A 24,049-nucleotide genomic window follows, 5' to 3' on the forward strand; every position below is an offset into this window, starting at 1 on the left:
AGGCATGGGAACTGTTTGGCCTGTTCCGCGGCTCAGATCTGATGGAAGCCGAAGGTATCGGAAGAATTTCGGCAACACGGACGTGTGGAGTTCCTCCCCCCAAACTTCCACTTGCCGTGTCGACCTGTGGCACAGATGTGGCTTTGGCGAGTTCCAGGAGTCGACAGGTCAATATCTCGGTGCTGCTTCCGAAGCAGTCAAAAGGGCAGTCTTCTCTGAATGGCCTACTCGAGTATTTGTCGGACCACTCCATATACTGAAATCTTCTCAAAACAGGTAGAGAGAACTTTCAGCGCTTAGCACACAAGTCAGCACCAACGAGCCCCGAATCCGTCGAGAAGCTGGATCAGGAAACAGCCAAGGTTCACACGTCGCGTGTGGAAAGTCTGCCTTCGAATCCGTCAGCACAGAAATGCCACTGGCAAAGGGCCAATGAGACCAGTTCTGCATGGACTTCAGTAACCATCGATGAGCTGAGAGTAGGCATGCTGGTCGCACAATTCGTCATGCAATACACGGGAGAGGTAGAGATGCTGCACTTCTTCGGTGAGCTTCAAGTCCCCAAGCGCGGTGAACAAATGATTTCGGCGGCTTTTGAACTTGCAAACTTCTGCTTACCCGCGCTTGGCTGCGGTTAAGAATGCTTTCCTTCGTTGGTGGCTCTACAGCTGAGTGGTCATACTCTGCGCTAAGCTATGCTTGGTGAGACCGCAATCTCTGTGCTAGTCCGCCACTCGGTCAGCATAGCCAGCATCGATCGCGCGATCAGGTGGGGGATGACAGCCGCGGAAAACTTCTAGTCGAGGTGTTTCTCTTGGACGCGGATGTTGTTGCCAACAGCACGCCAAGAAGTATCGTCCTCACAGAGCACCTGCTGATGCCGCCAGAACCAGATGGATTGGTGAGCCGAAAAGACTTCTTCCGCAGATTGAGTTGTGCTCACGCCATACGAAGTTGAAGCTGGAAAGAATTTGCGTGTGTTGGGCAGCCTCGACTGGCACATGTGTCGCATCAGGTCGCCGTTTCTCCCGGATTTTGAAGAAGTCTTTTCTTGATTACGGAGCATAATCCAGATTTTATGTTACACCGACAAGTCACTGTCATCTCGTGATGGACTTCTCGGCTTATTGCTATGGGCCTGTCAGAGCTAGCGGTCTCCGTCGGTTCAGAACACGACATACCACATTCGCGCGATCTCGCAAAAGCCAGTGATTGGCAGCTTCCTGAGACGATTCATTTGAAATTTCCTAAAGAGTCTGTCTGCCGACGTGCTCATGTCGCGGGTATATGCATACTACTTGACGGTCTGTTTCTTCCTCTTTGTTATTGGCGCTGGTATTTCCAGATCTCCTCGATACATCTTCAACCGAATTGGATCACGATTGACGCATTCTGACGTGTCAACGGACTTTGTGCTAGGAGACCAGAATACGACGGCGCATACGACCGTCCTGATTCAAGTTTGCGAGATGGTCGTGACATTTGATCCTGTTGGAGCTCTTGAACATCGGGACATTGGTAGCGTCAGATGAAGGAGATCCGCTCGAACTTTTCTCGAATGTTTGACTCCGGGCTTAGGGCTCGCGGTGATCAACAAAAGACATGGTCGACATCTGTACACTGGTTGCGTTCGTTGCAGGTCTTATCAGGGTCGCATACTTTGCGTGCCGATTCAGCCGCCCTTCTTTGCATGGAAGACCATGATTGTACCGCAAAGTACTCCAGGTTGATTTGTGCTGCCCTGGAGCATGAGTGACATGGCCACCGCATCTCACATGTACGCAGCCGACAGCTGTTCTGTGTGTCGATTCGAGACACCGTGTGTGAAGGCATCGGCCAACCGAAGCAGCAAACACGAGCAAGCGACCTGCGATATTCCTGTGGCTTGTATCAACTCATACTACAATGTCCGCACAGCGGCTTCTCTCACTAATAGACAGAATCTCCAAACATCTTCTGGTTGTTTGCCAAGGTGTCCCCACTTATCCGGCCGGGGTTTGCATGACATGGGTGAAAGCACGTTGCCGGTGCTCAAGCATGAGTAGCGTCGTCCCGCTGACATCCAAGCTGAGGAAGCTGAGAAACCCATAAACCCCTCTGTACTCCATGAGCCACGAATGACGAGTCATTACGAGCCCTCCGATATGTTTTCCAGCTGAGGAGCCCTACAGTTCTTGAGGCAAAGGCTTGGAGCCTTGTCGACCTCAAGTCTTATCAAGGGATTTCTATGCTTATATGATCCATGGACAAAAAGCCCGGCGATAGCAATCGCCAGCGGAAGGACCCACCGCCACACACGGGAAGCGTCGGACTCTTGCTTGCGATGTCGACCACCAAGCCCACGAAGCAATCTGGGTCGAGTAAAGCCACCAAGCAGAAAGGTGACAAGGACGTAGAAAGTGCATCAGCCGACCAAACTCCAGAGGAAAAGAAGAAAGAAATCTGCGAGAAACTGGAAAGCTACTGCCGCGTCTACTGGACCAACATCAATAAACGAGAATGGAATCTCGACGAGTGGGTCCACATGGCTCCGATATTCACAGCTGACCCAGCCGTCGGCACACTTCCTCAATTGCAGACTTTGGCCGATTTTGTTGAGAGCAGAAGACTTCTGGCGCTGGAACACCCAACCTACAGCGTGCGAGAAGTGGAGTTGAGCACGGAGCTGGATGAACCGAATGGGCGAGCGGAATGCTTTTTGGGATTGGAAGTTTCGGGTGCACCGGAGGGTGTGGTGAGGCAGAATATGGGAATCTTGGAATTTATGCGGGAGGATAAATTGGCTATCAAAATGGGCATGACGGCTCCACCTGGGGAGGAAGTGCCTGCGGAAGAGTGGCATTGTGTGGCGTATAGGAGTTTCAGAGGGCTGGGTGGGATCATGGCTGCGGATTCTTGACGAGAATTTTACTCTCCTCGTCCACGATTCCTGTTGCAGGGAAGGTCTGCGGAGCATAGCCCTGTTTGCGCGGAATGGAGTTATTGAATCGGAACACATGGTGCGTGCTCATGGAAAGAAAAGAAACGGGATATTCGAATGACAGAGAATAGAACTGCGTCCTGTGGATTCCATATCTACTCTGATCATATCGTCTTTATGACTCATAGGTATTTTATCATCATCATTTTTGTCATTACGCCAATTCCTTTGGCTCGGAACCGCACTGGAGACCAGGTTGGTGCGAGTGAGAGTGAACAGCGTTCTTCTTGGCGTGCGGGTGAGCGCCCCTAGACTTGACCTTGGCACCAGAGGTGCGAGGTGGAATGTCAGAAGTGTCCATTGTGTACTTGGCGACGGAAGCAGCAATTGCTTTCTGTGAAATTGTCAGTTTGCGTTTGGCAATGGACATTGAGTGAAGTGATAGCACGTACCGTGTTGACCAGGAAAGGCTCGAAGGCGAGGTTGGTGTAGTTGTCGCCGACAAGGTGGTAGTTGGGGTCGTAGGCGACACCTTCGAAATGGTCAGTACAATACTCGAGCGGCCTGCAGTTGAGTGTAGCTTACCAGCTTGTCCACCCCACAAGTCAGCCTCCTCCTCAGTCTTGAGAGCCTCGGCACCAGTGAAGATACCACCAGCTGGAATGCCAACGTCAGTGGCAATGAAAGGTCCGTAATCAGATCGTCCGTTGAACTCAGAGTCCTTGGTTGGGATGCCCTGCTCCTTGAACCAGTCCTGGAAGAAGTGCTCAATCTTGTCAGATCCTGGAGGAATGACGACGCCGGTGGTGTTGCTGAAAGTGCTAGCATCACCGTCGTAGAGAGCGTACTGCCAGTTGGGAGAGGCGATCATGTCGAAGTTGAGGTAAAGGGCGATCTTGTCACGCTCCTCTTGTGGGAGGTTGGCAACGTAGTATTCGGAGCCCAAGAGGCCGTACTCCTCAGCAGACCACCAGCAGACACGCAGAGCGTTCTTGAGTCTGTACTTCTTCTTGGCGAGCTGGATGGCGGTTTCAAGGATACCAATAGTTCCGCTGCCGTCATCGTTGATACCTGGACCAGCAAAGACAGAGTCGGAGTGAGCACCGATCACAACGACGTTGTTCTTGTCTCCGCTCTTGGAGTCGGCGATGATGTTGTAGGTCGTTCGGTTCTCGACGACACTGTCAATCTCAAGCTGACCAGTCAATGGGAGAGCTGCCTGGATAGTGGTTGCGTTCTCTTGCGAGATACCTCCAACTGGAGCGTAGTCTCCAGTACCTCCAAGAGTACCAGCGACGTTGCCTGGAACATTGTTGTAGACGACGGCACCAAGAGCGCCAGCAGCCTTGGCATTTGTAGCTTTCACTGCAAAGTTGCAAGTTCCTCTTGAAATCAGAGCAATGGCACCGGAAACCTCAGCAGGGTAATCGGCAGCATCGCATCCAAGGTTTGCCACGGCAACGATCGGAGCATCGACTACTCCATCGGTCGATGAGGAGTAGGTGAACACACTCAAAGGATATGATGTGCCGCCAGCGGAGAAGGTACCGGATCCTTGTGAGTAGAGCTCAACGAATTCTTGGCGTCTGTACGTGAAGTAATCGTCTTCCTTCTCGAGATAGCTCTCGATGAACTTCAAGGTGTTCTCGTGACCTGCCGAGCCGAATACTCGGTTGCGCTCCGGAGTCGAGTATGCTGCCCTCTCGAGCTCTTTGGCCTTCTTCTTCAATGCAGATTCTTTAATCGCAGCCTGCAGCTTCTTGGAGTTGACATTTGGCTTGCCCTTGCCTGGGCCGTAGGTTGCCGCGCTGACTTCTTCTTGCCTAGCCTCGAGAGGATTGTTGTGGGCATTGGCGAACGCAGCGAGCGCCGTGCATGCTAAGAACAAAGATGACCGCACCATGATGGCAAAGTAAAAATTACAGTCAAGAGTGGACGTGAATCAACCAACCTTGATGGAGGGGCGCGAGACCAGTATATAACTGCCCTCGATCGTCATCACCTTTTCCATTTGTTTCCTTCCCAAGCGAGGGAAACTTGCGCAGCTGTTCCTGCATGTCTATCCCTCGTATGCAGCGATGCGGCACCTACGGAAGTTACCCAGAGATCAGTGACCTATGCAAGGCCTCGTATAAACTTCATTCGCCCCAGCCAAGCCCCAATGTTCGACTTCTGGTTGGATACCAGTAAGAGACTATGCCTGAAGCAATTGAAGCACGACATCCACGCCTGGCACAGCAAACAGCCAAGACCTTCGACGTTACTACGCTGAGTGATATCAGAACGCCACAGAAGCAAACAAGCGTTGTGTCGAAGTCGGCGTTGCTACGAAAGAAGAAGGTGAACGAAGATCATCATGGCTTGGAAGCTGGGCGCCCAGACATTTCCTCCAGCTGCGGAAGCGAATACACCTCCACCGTCGAACCAAGACTCGCATATCGCCGGCTCGATCTTCAAGGTCTTGCTTGTATAGGCAGGAGCTGGCATGCTGGTCGAAATTGAACCGCTTTGCGAATGCCTTCGTGAGCCTGTTCTTTCGTCAACACGACCGAGTGACTACTGCAGACTCCACAAGGAAGCCTTGATGCGAATGAAACCCGGTGGCAAGTGGTATGTTGCTGTGGGTCGAACCCGCGGGACTGAACCTGTTCGACTGCAACGGCGCTCATCTACCAATGCTTGATGCTAAGGCCACTGGGCACGAGGGTGCGCGTGGCGACAGCGTGGCAGCAGATGGTACATAGCAAGATGGCCAGCGCCTTTCGCCATGCCCGACTTCCGCGGCAGCCATTGCCCATTGCACGAGAGCGTTTTTCACAACACTGTGCATGATGACACAATCGCCTATCTGGATAAATGTCGTGTTCCTGGTGCGAGGTGAAAGCTCTGTATGTGGAGCCCCGGGCTACGCGAAAGATAAGAGCGCGGCTGAGTTAATATGGGATCGCGGCCGAGTCGCGAGATACAAGAAAGTCGTGTCAATTGACATTTACTCAGTAGTATCATGTGCATGTACATGCTGACGTTGATGGAAGGACAGGGAACAGAAAGGGCTACCTGGTCCGTCTCTGTAAGCGGAAAACTGGTGGGACAAGCCTGATAACCTACTGCCCCGTGGATGAGATATCCCATGAGTAACAAGACGAATGGGTGACGCTGTTACAATTGGGCATGCCAGCAGATTATCTGCCTGCCTCGAGAAACGTCAGAACTTGCCAGAAGAAATACTCTGTCGGAGTTCCGAGCTCTAGTTGAAGGCGAGCTCATTACACATGTTTGCATTACTCACTTCCTGAACTGTAGAGGGTTGATCCCAGCACACAACACCAGTGTCCACCTATGACCAGGAGATGAAGAGTAGGAGTTGGTCTCTCTCCTGCACATCTGCATGTGAGTCGCGATCACTACGCCCAGATCACTTGAGGCGCATCTCGCCGAGCGTTCGTGATCACACGAAAGGTCTTGCCAGACAAATCGCCCCCCTTTGCCGGAGCTTTGTCGATTGAGGATCAAGACACTCATGATCAGAGCGCTTCAATATGTTACGATACCGGTTCCTGTTCGCAAAGCATTTTGAGATCAGATGTCGCACCAAACGCTTTATCCTCGAAATTCTTGGTCATGCGATCAGCTACAATCGGAAGTGCCATATGGTAGAGCCAGTTAGCTCATTGCAACGCGACCCGGCAGGTACACGTATCAACGCTTCGCCACCAGGAACTAGAGATAGGATGCCCTGGATGCCCTGGATGTCGATGATTCGATGTTGTGAGCGTGACCTCAAGCCATATCGTCAACGCTGGTGCAACGGTAGCAGGATGACGCTCTGCAGCATGGCTGTAGTAGAGCATGGCCGATCTCCGAATGCCCTTGTCAAGCGCCACTGAACCGTCTGTCAACCCACGCGTGAAGAGATCTGAGCGCGATGCTCTGCAGATTCCTAGCAACGTAGCTCGCTGCCGGCGATGCTCTATTGTTTCCCGTCAGTGCCGAATGCCCGCTTACATTGTTCGTGCGACGCAGTAGGTCCGTACAACAATGGCCAGACTCACCGCCAACGCAGTCAAAGGTCATTCATTGTTGCGGTCAGAAACCTGGCAATGTGTCGTGCAACAAGAAACATGTAAGATGCTCGCTTGCTGAGACGTGAAGAGGCATGCTGCGAGGTTACATTCGAGATCATCTTCTCGAAAATCAGTCTCCAACATGTGCTTCTGGGGAGTTCCTGGAAGGCAACTCTCAATGCACGAGGACAGTTCGGAGAAAGATTGATCGTAAAGCTTCAGCATTGGCTCCGTCCCAAGGCAATCTCCAGGTGCAAGGACGAATGCTGAATCATTGCAACGCGGGTGTGTTCCCATCGGTAGCTGTTTTCAATCTCGTGCATGTAGTACAGACACATGGAATCCCTGCCTCGTGCAATGGATCGCGTCAGCAGCCGGTAAGAATCGAAGGGTGACTGCAGCGGGTCAGCGAAATGGCATGTTTGCCGATACGGCCTTTGTCCATGCGCAGGATGTGTGTTCGTTTATGCCATGGAAGCGTACGACATCAATCTGAAAGAACACGAATGTGTGCTTGCACGAGCGGCTGTACAGCCATCGGACACGAGAGCTGTCTCAAGATTAGACCCGGCGTCGTGATCATATCATGCACGATGCCGTTTTCTTTGCAGCCTCGGTTGGAGCGTTGGGTCGTGGTCCATACTGCGGGAGAGATGCGATGCCGATGGTTGGGAGATGTGATTGGCGATGCTCCATCTCCCTTGGGCGGTGCAACGCGAGGCAGACGAGCCCGCATACGACTGCATTATCCACAAACAAAAGGCCTCGGAAGAGCAGGAGCGCGTCGATTGGCCGAGCGGAGAGTGCTGCAGCATGAACAAGCATGGACAGGTCGCATGCGCTCGCATGGAGCAGTCTCAAATAAGCGTGGAATTGTGACATCTGCACGCCTCCCGAAGCGCTGCTGTTCAGCACACCATACCGGCCGGGGTGGAAAGCTGTGGCGGTCGAAAAGAGGAGGGCACGGAGGATATTGATTGCACTGTTCAGTGCGCTGCTGCTGCTGAGGCCTGGAGGACAGGTCGTGCCCCGCCCCGCCCCCGCCTGGGTGTGTGCTTGTTTGCCGCCGGCGTGTCTGCAGGCGGGCCAGCACGTGTCACATTGATCGCGTGGCAGGCGAGACGAGACGAAGTGATGATGAGGAGCTGTGAGCGGAGCGGGCAACCAGCGGCTGTGGAGTCGAGTTGAGCCACGCCAAGAATCCCGCGTTGCGACTGACTCTTCGCCTCTGCCCTCGTCATCGCCTGCTGCTCTTCTCCAGCACTCCAGACATCACGCGTTGCACAGGCGCCATCAGCAGACCCGCGACGGGCATGGACCGCGTCTCCCAGCCTATGCACCGCGCGCGCTGCTAGGGCCCTCGCCGTTGCGCTGCGGCGAGAAGGACGACGTTGACGGCGAGAGCGACTGCGCACTCCAGCCCTCAATCATCCATCGCCATCCCACGGCCGGCCTGCCTGCTTGCCTGCCAAACCTGCATGCTGAAGGCGACCGCATGACCAGCTCGGCCCTCTCTTCAGCTTTCAGCAAGCAGTCACGGCCTCTGATCGCCTCGCTCGCCCACCGGTCGGGCATCACTGAGGCCATCGACAACCTCGCCTTCCATATTCCGCTGCGCAGGTGCTGGTCATGCTGCTGCTCCTGCTGCCCTTGTCGCCTTGAGAGAACACGACCCTTTCTCTAGTTAGCGCAGAACGGCTCCGGCGATCCCGTAATATCTTCGGCCCTGTTCCCACGCAGGAACCATCTACACGACAGTATTGCCTGCGCCGACTGCGACCTTCTTTCACCCTCTGCACATACCACTGGCTCGAAAGGAAGATGCATTCGCGGTCCACCTCGTGACTCTTTGTTCCATCGGCTTTCATTGCCACGCTGCTTGCGATCCCTGTCTGCAGCCTGCACCTAGCCGTCGGCCTGGAAGCCGAAATCTACGGTTCGCCAGTCTCCAACGAGCCCTTTGCCGACCGCGCGCATACAAGCGCGAAACGATACTGAACATCTTTGCAACTCCCTGCGCCGTGGAAGTGGGATCGCTATTGCAGCTGTCGATATCCCGCCCGACCCAGCATCCTTACTGTCAGCTGTACATCATTTCACAAGATTGCATTGCAAACAGACGTGCCGCTCTCGCCGGCACGGGACTGTGACGAACATCGCTGACTCCATATCGCCGGCACTTCGACTGCCACGCACCATGGAAGACATCTTCTATTTCACAAGCCCCCGGAAAGCTGTTCCAGTTGCAAGGTACAGACCTTCTGTCCGAAGAACACCCAAAGTGGTCAGAAAGCGGCGCGCCGCAAACACAGACATGTTCAATCAACAAGCATGCGTGGCCCGGTTTGAAGAACCAACGTTCTGTCCGAGCAGCGTTTCATCATTGTTATTTCCCATTGCATCTACTCAAGATACCCCACTGCCTTCCAATTCGCAATTTGATCTAGATCTGGACGATGACGAGGAAAATGAAGAAGACGAACATGACGACAATGGCGGCGTGCTTTTACCGCCGTCTGCAGATGAGCCCATGACAGACGTGCCTTCTGCGCACATATCGACGCCCGTACGCTACGACGAAGTCACGCAACATGATATCAACACTTATGATAACGACACACCCATTGAACCATCCATACCTCCGAGCATATTGCATTTAACCTCACTGCACGCCCAGCCTCAAGGTCCTACGCAGCAGCGACGAAGAACCGCATCAGAAGAGGGCCACCGACGGCGAGCGACAGCGAGAGAAGGCCAATTGATCGCAGATGCCCTTCCTCCCAATGAGAGCACGGAAGCAGCAAATGGTGCATTTGTTGCATCGCTGGATCTTCTCAGCCGACCCACGGTGCCAGCTCTATCTACAGATACGACCCAGCTACAAACCTTTCCGTCTGATGCCTCATCAGTTCTTGGTGCACATACTACCCAGCGTTCCTCTGCGAGTGATTACACAACAACCGATCTGCAGCATGCCCAGATTATGGATATGGATGAAGATGCTCTACCTGTTGACGACCCCAGGAGGCATTATGATGTATTAGAATTTATGGACGATTGGCGTCTCAAGTCAATAGCGGACAAACGGCTCCCTCCCTTTGAGCCTGGGATCCAATCTTCCATACGACTCGGACGACCGCTTGAGCCTGTTGTCCGTACTCAGGTATTATCACGAGCTGTTGACGTACAAGGCATACGATGGCAACTCGTCGGTCCTGCTCGAGAGCAAGCCATGCTCGCTCGATGTATGCTCCACCCATCGAGCACTAGTTCAAACTACCTTCGCCCGCAACGACGGCAGACATCTTCAGGCATCGCTGGGGATGCGGAAAGCCACTACCGATTCCGTTCCTTTGCGCCCCAGCATAAAGGCAGCTTCGAGCATTATCAATTACGCAACATGCTTGTGGCAGCGGATCGCAACAACATATTTTATGGAACGGCGGCGAATCAGGTGATGCGCGCATCGCTTTCGTGTCCGAATACGCGGAATACTGTCATGGACTTGGCCAAGCCAGTGAACACCGCCGCAGCCTTCCGCATCACTTGTCTATCGGCTTCTCCAAGAGCGCTTGTGCCTGGCAGCCAGACCGACAACGTTCTGATTGCCGGTGGCTTTTATGGAGAATACGCTGTCTGCAACATAGACAGCGACAAGCGAGAGGCCTCCGAAGGTTTCGTTACCCACGCGTACAATGGGCTCGTCACCCATGTGCATAGCTTCCGGGACAGACGCTCCGGTCTCCTCCGCGCAGCCTTCTCCTCGAATGACCGCAAGGTCCGACTAATGGATGTGGGCACGCTCCAATTCACTGATAGTTTCACATACGACCACGCAGTAAATTGCTCTGCAACGTCTGCTGATGGTCGTTTACGAGTATTGGTTGGAGACAGTTCTGACACCCTCATCACCGATGCCCAGCGAGGAACGCCCATAGTCACACTACAAGAGCATACGGATCATGGCTTCGCTTGCGCATGGTCGCAGGACAATCGACATGTAGCCACCGCCGCACAAGACGGGCGAGTAATGGTGTGGGACGCCCGAAGCTGGAAGAAACCTGTACGCACGTTTGAAAGTACGATGTCTTGCGCGAGATCCCTTCAATTTACCGACAGCGGCGCTCTCGTGGCTGCCGAGAACGAGGACGTCGTGACCGTCTACGGTGGGCATTCCTTTGAGGCCAAGCAAGAAATCCGGTTCCTAGGTTCTATTGCTGGCGTTACTCTTCTTGACGGAGGAGCAGAGCTCGCCATCGCGAATGCCGATAAGACCGTCGGCGGACTTTTGACATTTGAACGAGTGCCACAAGGATTGGGAAACAATACTTATGGACGTGTTGTTGTCAAGCCCGGGGGTAGTTCGAGATGGCGGAACGGTCGAGCGCGGCGCGAAATGGAGAGCTTACCGGAGGTCTTGATCTAGACTTCTAGCTAGTCTGATCAAAGCACATACTTTCAGCAGCCCTCCACAGATACCAAACAGTCCACATGATGCTGACGAGCACATTTCTCTTGTTTATTCTTTCTCACTCTCCCTCGTCCAGCTCAGCCGATTCTCTCCCCGCCTCGACTACCAATCCACCCTGTCTGCATTAAGCGACAGTCCACTCATCTGTTTCCTTTTTCTTTTTCTTTTTGGTCCCTTCGCCTAATGATGACCGGATATTTCTATCAAGTACCACTGGCTGAGTCTTTACTTAACTTTCTCGTCTATCTTCGCTTCTTGCCAAGCGAAACGTCTTCCGCAGTACTTCCATTAGTGCTTCGCCAACCAGAATCTTCTGGCGCTGCGTTGTGTCACAGAGTTTCTTTTTTGGCGAGTGTCAGATGTGTACAGGGACTGGGGTGGTTTGAAGATATCAGAAATTGTAAGCAGTAGATTATGGGACCGGGATTGTTGTTCTTGGCTTGCCAATTTACAAGGCGATTGATAAGGGTTCGGAATTTGGAGGGTTTGGGGAACGATGGTGGTGTTTGATAGTGTCTTGAGACAGTCAATTATTCTCAATTCGTGAACATGATACGATGAAAAGGGAATGAAGGGCACAATTCGGGTCTTTCCTCGCTCACGCCCTCGAGGGCAGAGCTCGTGACAAAAAGTCTTACTTCGATGATCTCGCACAGTCTACCCGTGTCTCCAATATCGTACATGCATGCGCAACTCGAATCAATCTATTTTTCCCGCCATGCTTCTTTCTCATTCAGTTCCCGCCGTGTGCGTAGAAAGCAGTTCCCCTTCTCTCATATCACAGTCTGGTATCATCATCCTCAACCATTCTTCATGCAAAACCCAAAAGCAGTACGCCTCGCTGTAAACCTCAATTTGTTCTTTTCGCCTCCTGTCAAATGCAGACGATGTGCCCTGCCCGATCCTCTAAACCCGTTTTCGCCTCGCTAATATGTCAAAGTGTCGTGTGTCGAGTTGCCCTCCTGTTGCCGCCACTTCTACGTTCTCCTCCTCAGGTCTTGCATACCCCACTGTTCTTTCCTCCAAAAGATCTCTTTATGCAATTGGTGCTCCATTGATGTAGGCCGCAGCCGGTAGAGTTGCTTTGACATTTTGGAACATGGCCAATGCCGCGTCGAAATTGAAGCCAGCTTCGCGAAGGCAATCAGACGAGAACATCAACGTCATGCCGGTCTGCTTGGTCAATTCAGTGCACATCTGCTCGGCGAGCTCGATGGTGACACCTTCTGGGAGTTGTGGAAGACCATCATTGCCCGCAGCATCAGCAGCTAGCATTGGCGGCGTCGAAACTCCAGCAGTGGCTTGGAAAGCTTGGGCGCCACCGTATGCACGAATGGTGATTGTGTGGCTGACGACACGCACGCCAGTCGAACCACCTGGACCAATGTAGATGGCATGGTCGCAGCTGCGCTTCTTGCCCGTCTCCGGCTCGGCGAACTCTCCGTGTATCGACATGAAGAATCCATCTACGCCGCCCGGAGTATTGTTGATGGGATCTGGAATGCCCGGCTGCAGATGGGATTCAATCATCCACTTCTGCGGCTCGGTGGCAAGATCCGGATGTTGCGATTTTGGCATCGCGGCGAACGTATCGATGGTGGCCTGCGTGCCTCGTGCCAAACGCTTTTGTCGCGCTGGCAGTTGTGTGAGACGCTTGAGATTGCGACTACTCTGTATGTAAGATGCCCATTCTTGGCTCTGCGTCTTTTCAGTGTCCAGAGGATCTCGTGGCGCTTGCGTGTTCAGGGCATAGGAGAATTCGGAGTGCTCGTCGTAGTACATCCGAGCAAGCGCAGGCCGATCAGTGTCGAAGCCGGCGAACCAGTTGCGTATGAAACCTTCCACAATGCCATTTTCGTCTTGGAAATGAGGTGTGCGGATTGGAAACGGAATGTTCTGGACATTGTTCTGGTTCTTGATGTCCTCGTCGCTTCGCACTTGAATGTTGTTGAGGGTGCGCAGATTCTTGAACCATTTCATGATTTCCGGTCCAGCATTGGGCTCGTTCTGGTCAAGGGGATTTCCAGTGAGGATGAGATGCTGGAGCTTCTTGAATCGGTGTCGCCAGGCTTCTAATGACGCTAGAGTTGCAAAGTTGTTACCGGACAGATCCAGGCTGACCAGATTGGGCAGTGACTGGGATAGCGTAGACACTATCTTCAGATCTTCAAGTTCGTTATTTGCCAGCGAGACGGCCTCGATCGCTTCGTCGCGCTCTTTCGTGGTGGTGAAAGAAAGGTCGAGCACTTTCATCAATGCGGGAAAGAATTTGGCGGTTGTCGAGCTTGAGCCAAAAATGCCCGTAGCCTGCAATTCGGCGTCTGCACCGAGCGCCGAGAGATCCAGCATTTTCATCTCGGGATTCCAGCGGCGCTCAAGCACACCTCTGAGCATGGCCTTCGTTTCTTCCGCGCCAGACGATGGCTGGCTGCTATCCTGACCTGCGCCGCCCACGCGCTTGATGCTGAGCTTCGCACCTGCCCAGTCGTAGCCGTTCATTCGTTCGTAAGCCTTCGCGTCCGCCGATGGCACGCTGATGACCACCGCATCGGCCTCCATCCTGTTCCTTCGTATTCTGGTATCCTTTCTTCCCAGCCGCATACCTGCTTTCTTCTCCAGCCACTGAATAAGCGACTTGTATCCGCCGTCCGAGCTGCTCGCCGCTCTGCTTGCCTTCCATCCCTCGACAGTGAGCTCAACCAAGTCGGGGCGCTTCGTCTCTCGCATCGACACATCTCCCTGGGCTGCTGCTTTACGGATGAGGTCTCTCCGAGCCGTCGCGGAGGTCAGGTCCTTGCGCGTGCCTGCTGGGTTTCTGGCGGCGCGCTTTTCTGCAGCCGGTCCTGTGGGTGGCTTCTTGCCGATTTTGCTAGCGGAGGCACCTTTGACTGTGATGTCGGACATTCTGGCATCGCCGTCGCGGTCCGCACGTCGTCGCAGGGCACCAGCACCAGAGCTCCGGCCGGCGCGCGCTCTGGTGTCTGGACGCACCATCGTGGCGACGGCGGTGGTGAGTGTAGCGCGGTTGTGAGTAGTGACTATCTGCTGTCCGCGGGGGCTCGAGTTGGTGATGTGCGCGCTGTTGTGTTGCGGTTGTCTTGGGTCGCAAAGATGGATGCGGTGGAATGTGTGTTTGTGTGGGAAGTCCGTCAAGTGAATGTCGATCGATGGTGAAGGAGGGTGTGCGCGTGTCTCGGCTGGCGGGCTATTGTCTTTGGTATTGTAAATGATGCTTGCACAATAAGACAATCGCAGAGCTGAAGCTTGTTCGACCCGCGCTTGGCTCGGCCGCAGCGGAAGCGGGAGCAAGTGCCAGAGCCAGGCAATCAATCAGGCAGCCACGGCCTATGCTGCCTTCACCACTGATTCACGTTCCGACTCACGTCTTCACGCCGCCAACACGACTGTCACGAACTGCAATGATATGGCTCAGAGGCAAAGCGCCTCAGTCTACACCGATTCTTCGATGCGTGGGTTACTGCGGTTCTACGAGACACACTCCAACGTGTTTCGGCAGTCAACTCAGGCACGAGCACATCCGCTCGTGGCTCACTTTCGAACACGCCCTACAGCCGCATGGGCAGCGATATGATGCCAATGGCGTTCTCCTGCACGTGGCCTGCACACATTCTCTCGGCGGCCTGGCACATATCGCTGCAGCGCGACTACTGGCCTTCGGAACACTCTCTTGCGGCACACCGCTCGAAGTCGTGGTACCGCGACTCCTCCACGGATCTCGCCATCCACCTCCGCAGCGGCTGCGCAGGTCTCAGATCGCTCCAAGGAGGTTCGAGTGCCTGACTGCATGGCACATCACGCCGATGCCCAGCGCAAGCAGCCTGAACTGCGCGACCTCATAGGACGATGCAGCAACGCCTCGAAGGCATCTCGGTCCAGTCACTCCGAATTCCGTACAATTCCCCTCTTCACTGACCGCCGTGACCTCCGCAGAGTCGGCAGAGTACAAGGCGATGGTGGATCGTGGTCCTTTATGTGATTCCCAGTACCTGCAGCTCCGCCCTTGCATACGCTGCTACTCTCCTCGTGCCATGTGATCACTAACGGAGGACTTCTCCTCACACAACATGCCCCACGCGAACGAAGTCGCTGATCATCTCGCCACTGAGCAACTCCCAAGGCGATTTCCGTCGTCAGAATCTCCCTGAACTCGGATCTGGTAGCCCAAATGGCACAATCGCGCCGAATTTCCAGTGCCAAGCTCCTCCAAAGCCGCTGGTTAGCGCTCGAGCGACGTCCCGCGAAGGCTTTGCACAGGCCTTCCTGTGCCACAATTTCGTCCTATCAGTGCCGACTCTCCGTGGCGTGTCGCTAACTCGCAACATGGTGCAGAATTTTATGGACACTCACTGCAAAATTTCCTCTAGACCACACTCAACACGTGCCAGCGTTGGGTTACAGTCTGTTCCCGCCCCAGTGGAACGGAACCCACCCTCGACGGAGCCATTCTAGTTTACGTACAAATATCCTCTACACGATCGCTAACGGCAAGTATACACTACCTTCACTGTTTCCCCATCTTCGTTCACATTCTCTTCGTCACATCCTGCGCTTAACGGTCACACGTGAAACTTGCGGCGACCGTTCACCCGACGGACAAACACTGCTTAATTGAACTTCATAGCTACTGTCGAGTCATCCGGCACCGCGGCAACTAGCCTAGCTCGTACAAAGACAGAAGCACTATCCAACAGAAGAAAGCTCGTGCCTTTGTAATCCAACAACGGAATCACAATGGAGAGCGACAAGATCAAGGTTGCGAATACGGCCTCACCCTTCACATACGAAAAGGATGGAATTGCCGACCAACGATCGAGTAGCGACATGGAGAAGGGTGACTCAATCAGGGCCGGCGAGACCACGCAGCTGAAGCGTAAGCTGCAATCGAGGCATCTTCAGATGATTGCCATTGGTAAGTCTTCCTCAAGCGCCTTACTGCTGCTCTCTCGGAAATGGGCGGGGCCTCCTTGAGGCATTGGCACAAGCGCAGTGCTCCATCTGTGAGCATCAATTAATCTTCAGCAGGTGGCACAATTGGAACAGGTCTGTTCATTGGGTCAGGTCAAGCACTTGCGACAGCAGGACCCGCTGGAGCCCTCATTGCTTATGCCTTCGTCGGAACACTCGTGTACTCAGTCATGGTGGCACTTGGAGAGATGGCCACCTACATTCCCGTGTCTGGAGCTTTCACAGTCTACGCTGCTCGTTTCGTCGACCCTTCTCTTGGATTCGCAATGGGCTGGATCTACTGGTTCTCTTGGGCCATTACCTACGCACTCGAGTTGACAGCATCCGGACTGATCATTCAGTACTGGGCGCCCGATCTCAATGTTGGGATCTTCATTGGCGTATTCTGGGTGGTCATTACCGCTATCAACTTCTTGCCTGTGTCTTTCTATGGCGAAGTGGAATTCTGGTTCGCATCGATCAAGGTGCTGACTGTGATCGGCTTCCTAATTTTCGGCATTTGCATCAATGCAGGCGCGGGCCAACAGGGATACATTGGATTCAAGTATTATCATAGCCCAGGCGCATTCGCAGAGTACCTCGTCACAGACAACGCCGCTCTTGCCAAGTTCGTCGGCTTCTGGGCTGTCTTGATTCAGGCTGGATTTTCCTACCAAGGTACTGAACTGGTCGGTATTGCAGCTGGAGAGACCGCCAACCCACGGAAGACTGTGCCAGCAGCTATCAAGAAGACCTTCTACCGTATCCTCTTCTTCTTCGTATTCACCATCTTCTTCCTCGGCATCCTGATCCCGTACGACAACGATCAGCTTCTCAACGAGAACACCGATGCCTCGGCCTCCCCAATGGTCATCGCCGCGAAACTGGCCGGCGTCAATGCCCTTCCCGGAATTATCAACGCTGTCCTTCTCTGCGTCGTCCTCAGCGCCGCGAACTCGAACGTCTACTCCGGCTCCCGTATCCTCGTTGGTCTTGCCGATGAACACAACGCACCGGCTTTCTTCAAACTGACCACCGCCTCCGGAGTACCCTACGTGGCCTGCGCTTTCACTGCCGCTTTCGGCCTCCTCGGTTTCATGAACTTGTCCAACAACGGCGGGACCGTCTTCGACTGGTTCCTGAACATCACCGCAGTCGCCGGCTTCATCTCCTGGACGTGCATCAACATTTGCCACATTGCTTTCATGCGTGCTCTTGCCGCCCGCGGCCAAAGCCGCGATACACTACCATACAAGGCCTTCTGGCAGCCGTGGTTCTCATGGTATGGATTGTTCTTCAATGCGATCATCATCCTTACCAACGGCTTCACCGCCTTCATGCCATGGAACACCACGGATTTCTTCGTGGCGTATTTGAGTTTGATCCTGTTCGTGGTCATGTACGTGGGCCACAAGATTATATGCCGAACACGATTCATCAAGGCTGCGGAAGCAGACTTGGACACGGGCAGGAAGGAAGTGGAGGAAATGTGGTTCGAGGAGGAGGAGCCGAAGACACTTTGGGGGAAGTTCTGGAAGTGGATGGGTTGATTTTCGGATGAGGAAAGGCCACGATTTTTGCATGAAGATTCATGACTGATGATAGTGTGGATGACCTTTCTTGACTAATGCGTTCAAAGCGGTTTGTGGCATTCTGTAACATAATTATGAGACTTGAAAAGCTTGGAAAAACAGTCATGAGGCATGCTGTTAGATGGGATAGAGGCACGAGATTAGAAGAACGACTTGAAGCTTGAAGCGATAAGACCTTTCTACGCTGCTCTTGCCCACATTTGGTTCATCAGCACAGCAAAGACGTCATGTCTACTAATCGAATACAATGAACGGCTCGCTAGACGATAAAAATTCCTTCGCCACGCGACACGAACAGACTCGCCCAAATGCTCACGTGCCCCTAGCAATATGTTCATCCTCATTCTGCGGCTCCTGGAACGTACTCAAATCCTCCTCAAACATCGCTCGAGTTGTCTTCACAAATCCTGGCACCTTCAACTTCTCCTCCCTCTGATTCTTCTCACATACTCTTGCCCATAAGATATCTTCGTCAAAATTCAGAAACACAAGCTGACTTTCCACTCCGGCAGCTTCGACCACAAGTTTGAATTCCTCTCGCTCTTGCTTGAGCGAAAAATTGTAATCGAGAACGAGACCGGTTCCGGGTTTGGAAGTGCATAGCCAATTGAAGAGGTCTTTGCGAAATTCGGCTTCGGCCCACCAGACGTGGAGGAGATCAGGGATGGGGTTTGGGAACTTGGCGCCGGTGTTGACTTGCTGGGAGATAAGGATCCGGTCGTCGTATGAATTGTATTTCCATTTGGTGTGGTTGTCGGACACGATGGCTTTGCTGAGTGAAGTCTTGCCGGAGCCTAGGAGGCACAACAGTCAGATCTCCGTGGCGACAAGAGGACACAACTGGGTGAAGCTGTGGCTTACCTGGAAGACCGCAGAGAATCAGGACAAGTCTTTCGGTGGGCTGAATTTCGAGGATTGGTTGCATGGCTGAGATGATGTCTTCGATGGTGAGCAGCGCGCGGGGCATTTGACTGCCAATCTCCCTGCCTGGCATGTTGAAAGATGTTATGCTGTACGATTGTTGTTTTGGATCTTCGTGCTGTGCTCAAAGTACGGCCTATTCTCCATTTGACAGCAATTCGCGCTTTGGTCCTTCCCTACCTTACACGCCACTGCCGAAGCTTGAGTGACGTGAGGCTACTTGGTCAGGTGCGATCTTGGGCAAGGGCGAAGCCGCGATTCTCAAAATGGCACAGAAGCCGCAATTCTTCACTTCCAAATCTTGCCATCGTGCACTGCAACCATGTGCTTACTCTTGGGATCGTACATCCTGCCTTCCACATATGCAGTCATTCCATCACGATTGATTGCCCGCAGATTGCTTAGTGTAGGCTGTGCGACCCAAGCGGTGTGCGGAGTGATGAGCAGGTTCGGTACAGGCTCCTCACCTTTGCTCAAGTCCGGCAATAATGGAGTGGAACCCGGTCCTCCAGGTTCAGTGTCGAGGACATCGGCCGCAGCTCCAAAAATCCATCCTTCCCTCAAAGCTTTGGCAAGAGCTGCCTCATTTACGATGCCTCCTCGCGCGATGTTGATCACAATGGCTTCTTTCCGCATCGCTTTCAGTTCTGCTTCATCAATAAGATTGACAGTGTCTGGCTCACGGGGCAATACCAACACAATTGTCGAGCTTCGCTTGATGACCTCTTCGAAGGGAGTCCGACCTTCTCTGACTTGTGAAGTGCCTCTACGCTCAGCAATGAGAATCTCTTTGAAGCCGATCGCCTGAGCAAGCCGCTGAATGTTCTTCCCTAACGCTCCATAGCCCATGATTCCGAGCGTTTCTTGGCTCGCTCCCAGAGGTAAACCATCAGGAAAGACCGTTTTAACTAAAGAGTTGGTTCGTTGCCATTCGTCAGAAGTTTTCACGTGCTGGTCAAAGACTCCTATTCGCTTGCGAGTAGCCAGATAAAGTGCGAGAAAGTGTTCAGAGACAGCATCGATATTGGCACTTGGAGCATTAACCACGGAGATGCCTCGTCTGGCACAATACCCCTTGTCTACCCAGCCCATTCCGGTAGCCATGACCGCCAGAAGTTGCAAGTTGGGCGCATTGTCCATGTCCAAAGGCTTGACATTGATAACATTGGAGATTACTATTGTGGCTGGCTTGATCCTTTCTGCGATTTGACTTGGTTCGGTCTTGAGGTACTTGTCAATCGTGAACTCGAAGGGCAACTCAGCCAATGGCACGTGCACTGCTTCCAGGAAGACGATATGATGCTTGTCGTATCCTGGCGGAAGTTTCGGGGGGTCCTGGCGAAGCCATTCTGTTGTGCCATTGGGTTGCTCGGAAGTCATTTTGTTGAACTTGAATCGAAGTGCTCACTGTGATTACTTTGCTGTAGGATGATTCTCACTCTCGGCTTGGTGCTCATCAGCAACGACGTAGCTCGGTGGATGTTCGGACATGTTCTTGATGCGCCCTTCGGCCAACGCTGACATCCAGACCGAGACCGGAGATAAGATATGGCTTGGCGCGGATAAATCCTCGGCCACAACCGGCTTAACTTCACTGTATCGCTGACCAGATTCTTTGATCGAGGATGCGCTGTAGAGGTGGAAGTGTGGTGCACTTCACTTTGGATTTCGTCCAATAATCGCCATGAATCATTTCTTGCTTCGTCAAGGCTAAAATCATATCTTAGACATTTCCACTCGTAATTTGGCCTTCTCGCTTCTTCGAGAAAATACCTCTAGATGTGCTTTATCACGTTTCTGCTCTTTGTCCAACGCTCCCCGCAGTATGATTGCTCGACTGTGCTCCTAAATCTCACCCACGAAACCGACTTCGACAACCTTCTCCGCGGGAACATTCAGTTTCTCGAATTTACTTCTAGAGTTCTCGCGGGTCCAGAGGAAGATCTCCAGCATCGCACGCTTGAAGAAGTTGTACGAATGAGAGATCCGCATTTGTTGTTTGCCGACCAGATATAAGGTTTGAGCTGCAGATGCCGCTTCCAAGCGATTGACTCGCTCAGAGGTTGTAGGATCATCCAAGCCCTGCCGAACGATGAGGGATCGTACTTCTTGACAAACAAGTAGAGCCAAATCAGGCGTTATGACATGGTCGCTGTATCCTTTGCGAATGATCAATCGGTAGACGTCCTTGATACTGGTCTCGGAGATCTCGAAGCGGTCCTCTTCCGAGACGTGAGGCACGCTTAGTGCGCGCATATGCATGAAAACAACTGTGTCCATCTGAGCACGAAACTTCCTGAGCCACTGCTCATAAACCTTCGGAGTGAAGACGCCAGACTTGTCTAGAAATATTCCGAGGCCATCGATTTTGAACAGCTCACTGCCGCCATATTTCTCGGACAGCTTCTGCCCTCCATTTAGAGTAGTGGCCACCAGTGAGTTCAGGGACATCTTGTCCTTTGCCTCGCATGTCCACTGCGTTTCTTTGCCGTACCTCCAGAGTCCGAAAAACGCTGCTAGACAAGCAGCAAGCATCAAGGTGAACCAGGCTCCGTCAGGCACCTTCACGAGTGATGCAGATAGGAAAAGCCCATCAAAGGTGATGAGAGGCAGCCAGATCAGGAACGCAATGGCTGGGTGGACGCGCCATACGATGACAGCGACCAGGGCGACGAGATTGGTGGTGATGAACGTCACCAAGATGACACATACTCCGTATGCATGTCCCAATTTCGTAGTCTAACGAGTCGTCAGCATGGATCTGGCTACATGAGTGGGCTTCAACGATACTCACATTATTGTATACGGCGGTGACGATGACACAGCCCACCATGAGTACCCAGTTGGCGATTGGTATATAGACTTGGCCATGGTGCTTCGTGCTAGTGTAGTGCATTTGGATTTGCGGGAAGTAGCTCGAATTCATGATTTGAGCCAAGAGTTGGAAGCAAGCTGTAATGGTAGCTTGAGAGGCCACAATCGCAGCCAGTATAGCGAGGACCAGCGATGGCCAGAAAAGTCCGGGAGGCACAGTATTGAAGAACGGGTTGCTGTAAGCCTCTGGCGATTCTGCGAGATAAGCCGCCTGTCCGATGTACGCAAGCAGTAGGCATGGGTACGCGAAGCAAAGCCAAGACAGCTGTATAGCTCGTCGACTGAAGGCACCCATATCTGCAAACAAGCACTCCACTCCAGTGAAGCAGAGAAGAATACCGCCGAGGCTTTTCCAGCCTTCAGTCTTGGTGCGCATAAGCCAGGCTCCAGCAAAATATGGCGAAAATGCCTTTAGGACTCCTGCATCATGTTGAGCTAGGTTGTAGATTCCGAAGCAGCCGTTGAACAGTAGCCAAATGATGACAATCGGAGCAAATGCGGAAGACACGCGATGGACTCCGAGCGGCTGGACCAAGAACAGTACTACCAGTATGGCGCAGCTGACTCCCACAATGGTAGGTGTCTTGATGCCATCGTCTACAACTTTGATGCCCTGAATGGCTCCCAACACAGATTGCGCAGGGGTCAGGACACCGTCAGCCAGGACAAGGCTCACACCAAAGACTGCCAGCAATTTCAAAATTGCGTGAGCCACCCTGCTCTGCTCTAACCAGGACCTAATCTTCTCGTTGTGCACATGTAGGTCTTCGCTCTTGTGACGCTCTGTTTTGGCGAGCTGGTAGACTCTCGGATCCCGTTTCATAATGTCACTGTATCGAGACAGAAGAGTGTATATGGCGAACGTCCCACCTTCCCCATGGTCGTCGGCCCGGAGCACAACCAAGACGTACTTCAGAGTCACGATCAATGTAAGCGACCAGATGATGAATGAAAGCACGCCTAGCACATCCGTTCGGGTGGGTGGGGAAGAGAAGGTCGAGGAGTAGACGTAAAGCGGCGATGTTCCAATGTCACCATAGATGACCCCGGTTGCTTGGTAGGCTAGGAACAGAAGTGTCCATCCTTTGAAGACCTGGTGGTTGAATCAGCCCAAGTCGCGAGACAAGCTTGATGATTCTTCGAGCTCGCGACATGCTCGCACAGGCTCGTACTTGCCGCTGTCTGAGATCGCTATCACGAATCTTCAGGTCAACATCATCCGGGAGCGCTTCTGTGTCAGCGATGACAACGCCGGGCTTCTCTGTGCCGCGCCTGGCTGACGCTGGCACTGCAGCTGTTTGATCAACGGACTGACCAGACATCGCTGTCGCGGACAGAGAAAATCACAATACAACAGACGACCTGCCTTTGCAAAGCCAGCAGACTGAGTATTAAGATCCTACTGCCCACCGGGCGACAGCTGTTTTTGGAATTCAGCTTCGCGCCGAAATCTCGACGCGAGATTGAGGCATGTGCTCAGCACGTGGGCGTACACGTTTGCACGACATATTCGTGTTAGCTGAACCTGTGGTAGAACAAGCCTTGCAGAACACGCCTGCCATAACTGACCTATCGCCAAGCAGCAGTGACATTGGCTTGGCGTCGCATGTGAAAGCCGCTTTGCAACGCGCGATTTGTGCACCAATCCGAAGAGGAGCACCCTGGACACAGGCAGTGTTGGGAACACAAGTGGCATTCGGAGCTCCAAGAGAATCGCGGCCGTGAGATAGGGCGATACGTTACGAGATCCAGGTGGTCATATCGCAGTCTGGAAGCAAAGGCGATGTTTCTTCGGGTCGAATTCATGCAGGACGTGTCGCCACGAGGTGGCAGTAGAATATCCACAGCCTGATATTCACTTACAGGCGGGGTTTCGCTGTCTTGAGCTGACGGGAGTTGTGCCCACCACGCGCGAGGACGAAGGTGCTACTACCTCTGCAGTCCACGTGGCTGACTGCCATGTCTTTCCCGGGCACGGACGATGTTTCGGTGTTCCAGTTGGACCGCTATTTCCATCCGAGTGCGCACGTTAGTAGCGGAATCCATCATGAATAGTGCTCGACAGTTGCAGATGTTTCGCATGCCTAGCACGACAATGACTTGTGGGCCTCTGGCTCCAGAAGTTAGGCCGCGTTCCAGCGAGACATCGCTCTGGTCTCGTTGAGTCCGATGACGAGTATATCCCACGCGATACACATTCGGTCAAAGTACGAGTGCTTCACGCAGTGGAAGTGGAACAGCA

The 24,049-nt window shown here is 53.2% G+C and overlaps 8 protein-coding genes across 8 annotated transcripts; 3 read left to right on the forward strand and 5 right to left on the reverse strand.

Moving 5' to 3' along the window:
* Window positions 1-2,242: 2,242 nt before the first annotated feature.
* RHO25_006551 (uncharacterized protein) lies at window positions 2,243-2,899 on the forward strand (the record flags this gene model as incomplete). Its single annotated transcript, XM_023597369.2, has 1 exon — window positions 2,243-2,899. The coding sequence occupies one exon, from the start codon at window positions 2,243-2,245 to the stop codon at window positions 2,897-2,899; it is 657 nt and encodes a 218-aa protein (XP_023452268.2).
* Window positions 2,900-3,134: 235 nt separating this feature from the next.
* Window positions 3,135-4,823, reverse strand: RHO25_006552 (uncharacterized protein; the record flags this gene model as incomplete). Its single annotated transcript, XM_023597370.2, has 3 exons — window positions 3,135-3,314; window positions 3,373-3,452; window positions 3,506-4,823. The coding sequence occupies 3 exons, from the start codon at window positions 4,821-4,823 to the stop codon at window positions 3,135-3,137; spliced, it is 1,578 nt and encodes a 525-aa protein (XP_023452269.1).
* A 4,358-nt stretch (window positions 4,824-9,181) lies between these two features.
* On the forward strand, window positions 9,182-11,410 carry RHO25_006553 (uncharacterized protein; the record flags this gene model as incomplete). Its single annotated transcript, XM_023597371.2, has 1 exon — window positions 9,182-11,410. One exon carries the CDS (start codon window positions 9,182-9,184, stop codon window positions 11,408-11,410), a length of 2,229 nt encoding a protein of 742 aa, XP_023453046.1.
* A 1,080-nt stretch (window positions 11,411-12,490) lies between these two features.
* RHO25_006554 (uncharacterized protein) lies at window positions 12,491-14,449 on the reverse strand (the record flags this gene model as incomplete). The annotated part of the gene is made up of 1 exon (XM_023597372.2): window positions 12,491-14,449. The coding sequence occupies one exon, from the start codon at window positions 14,447-14,449 to the stop codon at window positions 12,491-12,493; it is 1,959 nt and encodes a 652-aa protein (XP_023453045.1).
* Window positions 14,450-16,207: 1,758 nt separating this feature from the next.
* RHO25_006555 (uncharacterized protein) lies at window positions 16,208-17,970 on the forward strand (the record flags this gene model as incomplete). The annotated part of the gene is made up of 2 exons (XM_023597373.2): window positions 16,208-16,385; window positions 16,499-17,970. The coding sequence occupies 2 exons, from the start codon at window positions 16,208-16,210 to the stop codon at window positions 17,968-17,970; spliced, it is 1,650 nt and encodes a 549-aa protein (XP_023453048.1).
* A 354-nt stretch (window positions 17,971-18,324) lies between these two features.
* Window positions 18,325-19,006, reverse strand: RHO25_006556 (uncharacterized protein; the record flags this gene model as incomplete). Its single annotated transcript, XM_023597374.2, has 2 exons — window positions 18,325-18,806; window positions 18,874-19,006. 2 exons carry the CDS (start codon window positions 19,004-19,006, stop codon window positions 18,325-18,327), a joined length of 615 nt encoding a protein of 204 aa, XP_023453047.1.
* A 215-nt stretch (window positions 19,007-19,221) lies between these two features.
* RHO25_006557 (uncharacterized protein) lies at window positions 19,222-20,313 on the reverse strand (the record flags this gene model as incomplete). The annotated part of the gene is made up of 1 exon (XM_023597375.2): window positions 19,222-20,313. The coding sequence occupies one exon, from the start codon at window positions 20,311-20,313 to the stop codon at window positions 19,222-19,224; it is 1,092 nt and encodes a 363-aa protein (XP_023452690.1).
* Window positions 20,314-20,778: 465 nt separating this feature from the next.
* On the reverse strand, window positions 20,779-23,129 carry RHO25_006558 (uncharacterized protein; the record flags this gene model as incomplete). The annotated part of the gene is made up of 3 exons (XM_023597376.1): window positions 20,779-21,672; window positions 21,728-22,900; window positions 22,980-23,129. The coding sequence occupies 3 exons, from the start codon at window positions 23,127-23,129 to the stop codon at window positions 20,779-20,781; spliced, it is 2,217 nt and encodes a 738-aa protein (XP_023452689.1).
* Between the last annotated feature and the right edge of the window lie 920 nt (window positions 23,130-24,049).

This window comes from Cercospora beticola, chromosome 4, assembly GCF_033473495.1.
Source record: "Cercospora beticola chromosome 4, complete sequence".
Taxonomy (NCBI): Eukaryota; Fungi; Ascomycota; class Dothideomycetes; order Mycosphaerellales; family Mycosphaerellaceae; genus Cercospora; species Cercospora beticola.